The sequence below is a fragment of the Geotrypetes seraphini genome, chromosome 3 (genome assembly GCF_902459505.1).
Source record: "Geotrypetes seraphini chromosome 3, aGeoSer1.1, whole genome shotgun sequence".
In the NCBI taxonomy this organism is placed as follows: domain Eukaryota; kingdom Metazoa; phylum Chordata; class Amphibia; order Gymnophiona; family Dermophiidae; genus Geotrypetes; species Geotrypetes seraphini.
Window position 1 is genome coordinate 325139329 of NC_047086.1, and position 12536 is coordinate 325151864.

The 12536-nt window shown below is 40.5% G+C and overlaps 1 protein-coding gene across 3 annotated transcripts in view; it reads left to right on the top strand.

Moving 5' to 3' along the window:
- The window catches only part of CFAP61 (cilia and flagella associated protein 61), a 481993-nt gene that overhangs the window by 224975 nt on the left and 244482 nt on the right, over nucleotides 1–12536 (top strand). For all 3 annotated transcript variants that reach the window (XM_033939263.1, XM_033939265.1, XM_033939264.1), the window contains one exon: nucleotides 11540–11667. In XM_033939263.1, the coding sequence (XP_033795154.1) occupies nucleotides 11540–11667 (128 nt within the window). The remainder of the gene's footprint in view (nucleotides 1–11539; nucleotides 11668–12536) is intronic.

Sequence of the window (12536 nt, forward strand, 5' to 3'; positions counted from 1 at the left end):
CTTAAAGACAATAATGGGCAAGGTAAAATAATAATGGGCAAGGTAAAAGGGTCCGTACAACTCAATCAAAGGGAACAACAAAATCAATTAAATTTCCAATATAATGAAAAATACTGTTGCTGAAAGAATATAGACAGGGTCAGAAAGCCCAGCAGAACTTTAATTTGAATAATAAGAACAGGGTGGAGATAAAAGCCTCAGACTTACATGACAGTAATTAAAGAAAATATTCACCATATACTGTCATAAGTATAATCATAGGCAGAAAAATACTCCAACCCCAAAAATTACATATGAGCCAGCAACACTCTGCCATACAATGTACCAGTACAATTGGAATTAATTATCTTTGACGAATCAGCTAGAACATAATCTTCATAGAACAAGGGGATTCCAACAAGGGGAACAAGGAGATTCCCTAGAACAAGGGGATTCCACAATAGAACTTAAATTACTGAAGGAGATTCAGATTCATTTTAATAGAAAAATAGAAATTATGCTGTATTTATTAGCTTTTCTGATGTTCTTCCACCTGAATTTTTTATATATATTTTTGGATATTATGCGATTGTAAGTCATCTTCTTGCCTTCGATTACTTATTTTGTTTTTGTGAAAAGTTTTATCTCTAAAGGCTCCATTTTCTTGAAAGGAATTCTTATCATAAAAGATTTATTAATGTAAACTTGTAGCACCAATCTTCCTAAGAGGAGCTCAGAACAGTGGCAAACTCTATGCAATGTAACTTTTCCTTAGAGATGCCCTGAAATATTCATTTTTTAAATTAGCATTTTTTAATACTGTGGGCAAACATCACAAGAGATTTTATATAGTACTCACCAACAGTAAAATGTTGCTCACCATTATTATTCAGGTCAATTGTCATCTGAAGCAGTGAGCATATTTTTAAAACACCAACTGCAAAATTTAAATAAACTGTATATATTCATCACCTCTAAATGTATATACATAAATATATAAATATGTGTATAATTTATATCCATATATAAATTATACACCACCTCCTCTTCTCCCCCTCTTCTTCCGCACAACCCCCACCTCCCAATACACACACACCATCCTCTCTGCCCCCGAAACCTTCTGTGCCCTCCCTTCCCACCCCTGTACCTCTTTAAAATCTTTACTAGCGTGAGCAGCCACAATCCAGAAGGGATTTCAGAGGAAGCCAGGCTGGCACAAGCAGCAGGCTAGAGAAGTTGCTCAGTCTGGCAAAGATTTTAAAGAGGTACAGGGCACAAGGAAAGCAGGACACAAGTGTGGCATGGGGGCAGAGAGGTGCTGGCACCCCCACCAAGATGGCGCCTGGGGTGGACTACACCCCCCCCTTACTACACCACTGTATATAAATGTAAGTATACTGCTATAGAGGTAATTTTATAACAGGACACCTCCATTTGGGCACCTGAGGTAACGTGATAGAATCCTATTCTATAATGGAACCTGGGTGCTCAGGATCCACAAATAAATATTAGGCATAACCCAATATCATCAGTTATACTAGTCATAAAGTTAGTGCAAGTGTAAGCACTTAAATGCGGCAGGGAACATATAACTTATGTTACATATGTAAGTGGGAGCCCTGCCCATGATTCAGCCTTGTACGGTATATGCTCCCTATATAAATACTGTATCACTTATGTAAGTTAAGTGACTATTTGTAGAATATGCCTGGGTACCCTGAAGGCACTTTCATGAGTATATTCATGCATAAGTGCTAATATTCTAGACATTTACAAGGCAATTCAAACACAGAGTGTCCCTTTACAAATATATGTACAGCAGAAAATAGCACTTAGCATTATAAATGATTTTCTGTAAGGAAGCACGTAAGGTCTATTGTGTAAGGGGGCATACACATGGGTGGAGAATAGGAGGAGCATGGATGGGGCTCTCAAGTATGCATGTAACTTACAGAATACTGATTCTACAAGAGATTCTTCTGCACATGCACAATCAGATTTCATAAATGTTCACACATTTGTAATCTCTTTTGTATGTAAGGCGTCTGCATTTATGCCAGATCTATGGCTGGTGTAAGCGAGGGCACCTAAATCTAAGGCATGCTGATTCTGGGTTATGCTAGTATTCTATAACGGAATCTGGATGGGAAGAATAGTCTAATGGTTAGTGCAAGGAGCTTTGATCCTAGTGAACTGGATTTGGTTCCCCCTGCAGCTCCTTGTGACATTGGGCAAGTCAATTAACCCTCTACTGCTGCAGGTACATCCCCCCTCCCCCCCCCCCCCCCGTAATGTGTGAACCCACTAGAGATAGAGGAAGTATCTGCATATAATGTGTACAGTGCTGTGACGCTATAGAAATGATTAGTATTAGTAGGGTTTTCAGATGCCATTATAGAATAGGCACTCCCTATACAGCATCAGGATGCTTAACAGGAGGCACCAAGATATCGAATTACCACCTTAAGCATGCAAGAGGTACATAAATGCAGGCACCTGGGTTATATAATTGTCCTTCCATAATTTAACACTGCTTTTTTTACACCATATAGTTCAGTATTCTGACCTTGCTCTGCTCTAATTTTGCCCTGGATCTATGATGGGAATTCTGTAACAAGGAGCCTAGAATTGGCTCTCAAATCTCTCCTTTACAAAACGCCTGCTTTCATATATAGATTATTGATTCCCTATACCTCTTCTAGATTACTCATATCTACTGACCAACACCTTTTGATTGTTCCCTCTCTTAAAACCATAAATACACGGCGGCAATCTATTTTCTCCGTCACTGCACCCCAAATATGGAATTTACTCCCAATTCAAGTACGTGAAGAACATAATTTAAGAGCAAGTTAAAATGCTTTCTTTTTAAAGATGCATTTGACAACTAAAAAAACTAGATTAGGTGCATAAACCAGAAAATTAGACTAGGTGCTTCAACTGAGCCCTGGTTCTCAAACTCTTTGAAGCTTTCCCCTTTCCTATTGTTTTTTTCCCTTACTCTTTTTCTTTACTATTTTTAACTTGTATTTCTTTTCCTATTCCTTTCCTTTTGTATCATATGTTTTGTCTTGTCCGTCATATTTAAATAGTCTGTTTCCCTTTGATTATTGTAATACAATATTTTAACATTTTGTACATCGCTTAGAATTTTGAATAAGCGATTAATCAAATACATAATAAACTTGGAAAGCTTGGTGTCCAGTGAGCATGCAGTAGGAGACTATTCTTTAAAAGAGAGTAGGTGCCTACATTACTAGCGTAATTGTATTTAAACATCTTAATATTCAGGCATGAATTGGTGTATGGGTGAGTGCCTAAGTTTGGCAGATATTCCTATAATTTACACACATAAGTGGGAGCCCCATCTGTGTCCCGCTCATGTTCCAGCAAATATGCACTATGTAAGTTACGTGCGTATTTGCAGAATAGCGCTTAGTTGGTTTGCTGGCATATATGCCCATAAATACACTCACAGGTGCTACATGCTAGTATTCTAAACATTCAAGCACATAGCTTGCATGCACTGGCATAGCAAGGGTGGGAGGCAACTGGGGTGGTGGCGCCCCTTCACCCACTCCTCTGCCCCCACCCCACTGTACATGTGCCCCTTCTCTTCCCCGTACCTGATTAGCATCTCCAAGCGCTGGTGTCAGTTATCCCTCTGCCATCACTTCCTAGTCACAGGACCTAGAAATAACGTGAGAAGGGAGCGCCTGTGAAGAGCTAGAGGTGCAGTGGGAGGGGGGAGGGAAGTGGAGGCGTGCACACGGCTGGGTAGAACTGGGAAGGTACAGAGGGTAGAGAGGAGGAGAGGTGTCTTCGCCCCTACCAAGATGGTGCCTGGGGCATTCGAGTGGGAAGGTACAGAGGGTAGAGAGGAGGGAAGGTGTCTTCGCCCCCACCAAGATGGTGCCTGGGGCATTCTGAAGCCCCTCCCCCCCTTACTACTCCACTGCTTGCATAAATCTTTTTACAAAGCGGCTTTAGCACATGCGACTTTTAATCACGCGCTAACCCCCGCACTAGCCGAAAAACTACCGCCTGCTCAAGAGGAGGCGGTAGCGGCTAGCGCGTCGGGTGGTTTAGCGCGCACTATTATGCACGTTAAACTGCTAACGCGGCTTCGTAAAAGGAGCCCTTAGTGCCTTGTATAGTAGCATTCACACAATAGTAACCCAAAAGAGCAGAAAACCCTCACCAGTTTTAACTTCAAAATTAAGTTAAAATTTAAAGAGAGGAAAAGACTTCAGAAACTCTGTCTCGTAAGCGATGAACCATCATTTGTCCAAAATACCTATTCTATGCATATCAATTATTTTATAATGAATTATTTTTCACTTTGCATTAACATATATATTATTTATGATAGTAATGGCAACATAAATGAAAATGACACGACTTGTTTGAAAATATGGAGCTCAGCTGAGTTCTCTATTTCCGAGAAAGCTTGTTCAGGAGTTGCTTCCAGAGCTTGTTAACACTGCAATAGCCAGCGAAGCTATCCTTATTCAAAATGCCTTTCTGTATAGTGTCACAGTAGTCAGGGAGAAAGGAAATATATACTTAGCTGCAGTCACTAGGGCAATTCTATAAGTGGATGTCTCCATTTAGGCACCCCAATGCCACGTTAAGAGAGCCTATTTTATATCAGTATCTGGGCACCCAGATTCCATTATTAGCACACCTTACATTTATACACCTGCAGTTATGTCAACCATAGAACTGGTGTAACAGCAGGTGTGCAAATTTGGCAGAGTTACATATAACTTACATCATTTTCACTTGTAAATGTATGACACACTTATGCTCCGCTCATATGTATTACCCCTTGCATTTACACACTATCCCCCAATTTTGGTATATGGTGCTAAAAGATGCATGCACAAATTTGGGCACGCAAGCAATTGAATAACATACTTAGAAAATAGGTTTTGAAAACAGCAAATTGGAAGGGTTTGGCCAGAAAAACGTCTGCCCCTATATGCCACTTTTTGGACATTTTTATTTTGGGAAAATGAGCACCATTGTGACTCTGCATGGGAATATGGTGGCTCTCATTTAGTCACTTTGGAGCCAGGTTGGTCCTTGTTTAAAAATTAGTCCTATATGATCAAGCCCACTATGCTGTAAAACAAGGGCACAGTGTTTACAAGGGTTTACAAGCTGACTGAGATTCCACTATAAAGTAAATTGGATTTGACCTTTTGTGACACCTACAGTTTCACTGGTCAAGATAAATGAGTAGCTAACAAATACAGATAGGTTATCCTGGTGACCTTCATCGCCTGTGGAAGGATCTAAACAATGGCACCGATCGTTAGAGTGACCTTTCACGGGGTCTAGGATGGCATTAGTACTACAACTGATTCTGCTGCTGGATGGTTTAACTAGGTAAGCAGAAACAAACAGTGGAGTTGACAGAAAACAGCAAAACCAGTGGTGTTTCTTCAAAAAGCTTTATTGCAACATAAACATGACTGGAAAATTATGATGTAACTTTTATGCAATGCTGTTTGGAATGTGGTTATTCATATCAGAATTGTGAGAGCTACTTTTATGAGACACTCATTTTCTGGTGCATAGCTGTTTTAAATCATCAAATTTGGGACTCCTGAAGCAAGCTTTACAGCTGAACCATGGCTTATGTTGAGTCAAGCTTTTTATGTTGACGAGTCGAACATTATGGGCTCCTTTTACAAAGGTGCACTGGCGTTTTTAACGCACGCTATAGCGCGCGCTAGCCAAAAATCTACCGCCTGCTTAAAAGGAGGCGGTAGCGGCTAGTGCGCGGGGCAGTTTAGCGTGCGCTATTCTGCCCGTTAAGGCTCCAGCGCGGCTTTGTAAAAGGAGCCCTATGTTTATGTTGCAATAAAGCCTTATGATGCAACACCACTGGCTTTGCTGTTTTCTGTCAACCCCACTATTGTTTGCTTCTGTTATTGACCTCCAGTGGATTGCTTCTTCTATTTGTTTCATTAACTGAGTAAGCATTCACATTTTAACATTACAAAGAAATTCAATATTGGATTAAAAAAAAAAAAATGATTACAACAGCAGGGCTTTTTCAGAATTTTGCTTTCCTATACATAACCAGAGATGTTGCTATATTATCCACAGAATATATATCTAAGGGACCTAATTAAGAAGTTGTGATGATGCATTTTAGCATGCTTTGGTGCATGTTAGCACAGTTCAAAAAAATATACTGTGAAGTTGGTGTACATGGTGTGTTTAACCACAGGCTCTGTTCCAGAATGCTAGCATCATTGAAAAACACCTATACTGAAGACTATATAGGTTTCCCACTGCTACTAACAAGGGCAAACACATCAGTCTCTGTTTTTTAGAACATTAGTAGACTAATTTAGTGCAGCCAGTATTTTGCAGCCCCAGGGAATAAATACCTGCCTTTTTTGATAAATACATTGCACATAATTTTGCTTTGGCACTAAATTGTCCAATGCACATTAGCTTATCTTCATACATGTGATCCCAAACGTCATTTTTAGTTTTAATGTCAAAACATTTTGTTTTAACATTGGTTTGCTTTTCCATATGTGTAATTACATAGTTGTTTATCTAGAAATATAGGTGAGAAACAAGTGTTAAATCTTAAACTCAAAATAGATTACAAATGTGTCAACATTATGAGGTTTTACTGTGCATGTGTCGAAGAATCCCCTGCAGGGTCAGTCAAGAAATTTTGCCATTAAAGTAACAGCGGGTTTTGTAAGCGGACAGAATAAATAGGACAGGTGCTAGTAAAGACTTGGAAAGACAAGCTCACTGTATCCAAAATATACAAATATTGTACTAAGAAATGATACATAGACAAAATATATGCAGCATTTTATAACTGTGGCAATAGCTGTTCATTGAGTTTTCAATGTTAACTGATGTTCTAATAGATACCTATAAAATAAACAAGATAGGGGTCAAAAACGTTGTCAATTTTCATACCTGATTATGCCTTTTAGAAACATACGCAGACATTTGTACTGACATTTTGTTTAAAAAAGGTAGTATCATAGGACCAATATACTTAATTCCTGATTCCCTAAAGCCAATTAGCTATTTCAAAGGTGATTTTCGAGTCATGACGGCTGTTGGATTTTAGGACATTGTGTGATGAACAAAAACTGTTCTGTTTATGTACTGCTTTATACCAGGAGCTATTTTATAAATTAGATACAGTTCTTATCAAGAAAATTACATTGCTGCCTTATATTTCTTTGTTGAACTATAGTATGACAGGGTGCTGAAAAGTTCTCAGCCCAATTTAGAAGAGAATGACGTGGATATGGTTCAATCAATGATCTGAAACTGTCAAAACATAGAATTTCGTTTCTGCAGATTGGAAATTAATGAAATAAAATAACACTCTTTTCAGCAACAGTTGCTAAATAATATTCAGAATTTAGGAAGTTGGCTGGTTGGGCAGAGTACTTTTCCGCATCGCCTTGTATTAGAGAATAACAGTAGTGAACTGGAAAGAAATAGTGAAGCAGCCTTTGCTATAATTAAACACAAGAAAACACTCCAATACTGCCAGAAACCTAAATTAGCAATAACACAAAAAGGCAGACCTAGTCACATCAAGGTTCATTCGGAGGATGCTCAGGGACATAAACTTTACACACGAACCACATGCAGTAACGTGTGAATGAGATCTATGTAAAGGGTGCTCTCAGTGTGAACCATCAGCGATAGGAGTCCAGCTCCAACACTTCACTTCTAGGTCGAGGCGGTAAGCCCCCACCCACACACCATCATAGAGCACCCAGGGTGTGCTAAGAATCAAAGCAAACTTCACCAATTAAACCAGTAAATGAACGAGTGAATAACTCAATATAAATCAAAGAATGTGACCTGAGCGACCCCCAAACAAACCCTGCCAGCCAGACCCCCCGAAAAATACGACCACAAAATCAAAAAATCACCATGCAAACAAAATAATAATAAATACTTATCCAAAGAAGAAATCACAAACTACAACGCAAAAAAACGCGCCAGAGGAAAGGTTCAACCGCGCTGGTTTCGGGGAGGAGCCCTTCTTCAGGAACCTGTCCCCCGACGGAAATGAAAACGCTGAGGTCGGCTGGAGGGTGGGGTGCCCGGGCGGCGCGGCACTCACGCCTAAAAGTGGACCAAAAAGCAACGTCATGCATACAACAACCAATCACACAACAGACAACCCACTTACACACTGCAGCCCAGAAAAGCCTAAAACCCGTGCCTGGAATCAAGCCATAACACACAAACTACGGAAAGCAACCAACACAAACCTGAAACCATAGACAAAGTTAAATAATGGTGTTCCACTCCACACTTTCATTGAGATCATGGGGATAAACTGATTGTAATTGAAAAATCCAATATTGTTCCCGAAGGTTCAAATGAAACTGTCTGTCCCCACTGAAATCCCAAGGGACTTGCTCAAGCACGAACCAAGAGAGGTCAGTGAACCGATGCCCAAGTTCCACACAATGAGGTACGAGAGGGGCAGAATGGGTCACAGTGCGAATCCGGCTCCTATGTTCCTGCAATCTGGTTCTAATCCTTCTGCTGGTCCGCCCAACGTAACACAAAGCACAAGGGTAGATGATGACATAAACTACCCATTCAGAATCACATGAAGTTTGGGACCTGAGATGATATGTGCGCTGGGTCCGAGGATGTTGCCAGCAGGAAATAGACAGGGATAGAGCACACATGTCACAGTGACCACATGGCTTGTGACTGCCCCCAGTAAGCTCCCGACTTCTCGTGGACAATAAGTCCTTAAGATTTTTGGGGCGGGAGAAGGCTATACAAGGAGCTTCCTTAAATACGGGATGGTGGTCCAATATATGCCAGTGTTTTCTGACGATACTGGCTATGCGATGGGCTTGGTTAGAAAACGAGATGACACATACTTGCTGGTCCATGGGTGCCCTGGTCACAGGGGACCGCAACAACTTAGGGTTGGCATAACGTGCTCTGCGGTAAGCTCGTTTGATGGTCCACTCAGGATAGCCGCGGGCCTTGAAACATTGGGATAACAGCTTAGCTTGAGCCTTAAACTCCACCACTGTGGAGCAGATACGGCGAATCCTGAGAAATTGCCCCACGGGCAAAGATTGTTTCAACCTGGCAGGGTGACAGCTGGTGTAATGTAAATATGAGGTCTGGTCTGTAGATTTCCGGAAGACTGTAGTCACCAATTGCCCATCAGATTTACTGACCATAGTGTCCAAAAAAGTGACACTGGCAACATTGACATTGGCAGTAAATTTTAAATGCCTGTCAAGAGCTATAATTAAGACTGGGGTTTTATTCTAATAGCAGCTGATAGTTCAGGTTTCAATACAAAATGCTGCTATGTTTTATTTATTTTTTATACCCTATGGGGCTCATAATCGAAAGAGAAAAATGTTGAAAAACCGGCCTAAGTCGGCACTTGGACGAACATTTCCCAAATACGTCCAAGTGCTGATACTAATAACGGGTTTTGGACGTATTTATTTCTAAATGACCTAGGCCTTCATAGTGCCGCTGAACGTCCAAAGCTAAACGGGGCATTTCGGGAAGAGTGTCGAGGGCAGAAGTTGGGCGGGACGAGGGCCGGCTTAGACTTAGTCGTACAGCATGTATAACCGAAAGTTATACAGCCCATGATCGACGGAACTTGAACGTTGTGACTTAGACCATGTAAAACATGGTCTAAGTCACAGAAACCCACCTAAAATCAGCAGAGAAGCACTGCAAACACATAAAATAGACTCCCACACACTAACCCAGTGATCCCTGACCCCCCCCCCATAAAAATATTAATCCACCTTTAAAATTCAGCCTCCAGACCATCATCACCTGGCTGCCTGGCATAGGAAAGCCTAGTCGTCCAGCACAGAGGCAGCTTAAGTCGTCTTGGGGGTGGGTTAGGGACTCATGGAAAGGAGGACCCATGCCCATTAGCCCCTGTGATCACTGCATTGATGCTTAAACATGTGCACTCCCCTATACACCCCCACAACCTTTTTTTACTGGCATAAATGTGGCTCCTGCGGCCATAAGGGCTATTGGGGTGGTAGATAAGTGGGTCTATGGGATTCTGGAGGTGGTTTGGGGGCTCACCAAAACCTATAAGGGAGCTGTAGTGAGGAGAAGACATGGCACCCTTTTTGTGAAGTTCACAGCAGTGCCCTGTAAGATACCCCACTATTTAGGTGGCATGTCTCGGTGTTCAGTCCATCACTTTGCAGACCCCTCCCACATCCAACAGGGCTTGTTCTATGTGTTTTGGACTTGGACGAAAAGTTAGACGAAAATGTGGTATGAAGATGGACGATTTAGCAACTTGGACAATCAGATCTGCAGGATGTATAATTAGACGATTTTCGAAAGCAAAAAAATTTTGGACATATTTTTTTGAAAATGTGTCCTAGGCTGTTTTTTTACTTTGGACGATTTGCGAGTTGGAAGTAAAAGGACTTAGATGTCCCTTTCGATTATGCCCCCTCCACCTCTGTAAGGGCCCAAGGCAACATACATACTAATATAAAACACAATGATAATGTATTAAAGCAATTTTACAAACCGAATGATCTATGACCTATATCTTTATCTAGTTACATTTAGCATGGATATTCAGCTCCTCTTATCTTGTTAAAATGCTTCTAAATATATCCAGATAAAGTCAACTGAATAAAATGTTTTGGTGAACTTTAGGACAGCTCTCCAACATGACCAGCTTCATCTGAATAAGTTTAACGAGATTCCAATATTTTCTTGGTAATTTTGTTAGCTTCCCTAATTTCTACAACTAAAACTAACCATTTACCATAGCCACTCCCCTAGAATGACCAAAATATTGCCTCTTCTTCACCAGATAAATTTGACCACTTTATCCACTAAACTGAAGTTGTTGTGGTGATGGGGGGAGGGGGGTTTGAGGGTGAGAAGGAGAGTATAATTTTTTTTAAATGAAGTGTTTCAGTAATGTCTGAAGATACCTGGAAAAATTTGAATATCAGCCTCTTAGGGCTCCTTTTACTAAGGTGCGCTAGCGTTTTTAGCGCACGCACAAGATTCGCGCGCGCTATAGCGCACGCTAGCTGAAAAATTACCGCCTGCTTAAAAGGAGGCAGTAGCGGCTAGCGCACATGGCATTTTAGCGCGTCCTAAGCGCGCCCTAAAACCGCTAGTGTGCCTTTGTAAAAGGAGCCCTTAGTTTAATATGATACTATGGTTTTGTCCATTATGAGAAAACTGAAGTACAGCTTTAACCATGTATTACATGAAAAAGAGCTGGGGAGGTCAATTTTCTTATATTAGATACAGTAATATCATGCAAGTGTATTGCTTTAGTCATTGTTCAACATAACATATAAATGAAACAGCCATTTCAGCAGAGACAGAGCCCAGCTGAGTAGGTCTTTTTCAGTTGGAAATTTGATTTTATTCTTCTCCTATGTATTCTGCTAAACTATAATTTTATTAATGAATTAGAACGAATATGTCTACTATTCTTTTTGGTAGTTTTTCCTGATTGTACGTGTGTGTATATGTGTTTTTACAGGCAAACTATGCTCTGAATCACATAAATCGGAAGCTTACACTAGAACCTAAAGTGACTATCAATGCAAGAATTGTAGTTGTTGGAGCATCTGAAGTTGGTATCTCCTTTCTGGAAACGCTTTTATTTTGGTAAGACTTCCTTCTCTATTTCTTTATAGTAATAAAGAAAAGCATTTTTAACCTGCAAAAAACACAATAGGGGTGTACAGAACAAAAACATTTTTTGTTTTATTTATTTTTCAGGATTGTTCATTCTAGCTCAGTGGTGCACACTTCTGAACTATAGTGCATACTTTCACATAAAAGTGCATGCTATACAACCCCAAATTTAAAACCACTATAAAATGATATGCTAAATATCATCAACATTTACCAGGTCATTTCAAATGCACATCCCTAAAGCTCAACAAATGTAAGCCTTCTAAGGAGACTAGATATATTTCAAGAAATTACTTGATCCTCCCCGCACCACTCCCCTCCAGAACCTAAAGGGGAGTTTTCTGGGTGGTCTAGTGGTATCTAGATGGCAGGTGAGCTTGCCTGCTGCTGGCCAGAATTGCAATGAGATCCAAAATAGTTGTCGTGACCCCTACAAGAAAGTTTATGCAGTTTTCATAGATGGCCTGGATATTAAAGGCTCGTATCGTTTATGAGTAAGCCTCAGCCCCACCACTCCACTGCTGTACTATCTCATAACTGCAGGAAGAATTACGTGGCACTTCATCATTGGCTGCCCATATACGTTCTACTATTCAAAAATAAATAAATGATTAATCTTTTTTAAAAATGATTAATATTTTTAAAAAATAGACAAAAGATTAATACAGTGGTACCTTGGATTACGAGCATAATCCGTTCCAGGAGCATGCTCGTAATCCAAAATGCTTGTTTATCAAAGCAAGTTTCCCCATAGAAAATAATGGAAACTTACTTTGATACGTTCCCCCCCCCCCCGATAACCGGCTTTGCTCCCCCCCTTTCGCAAAGGCCCCCTCGCT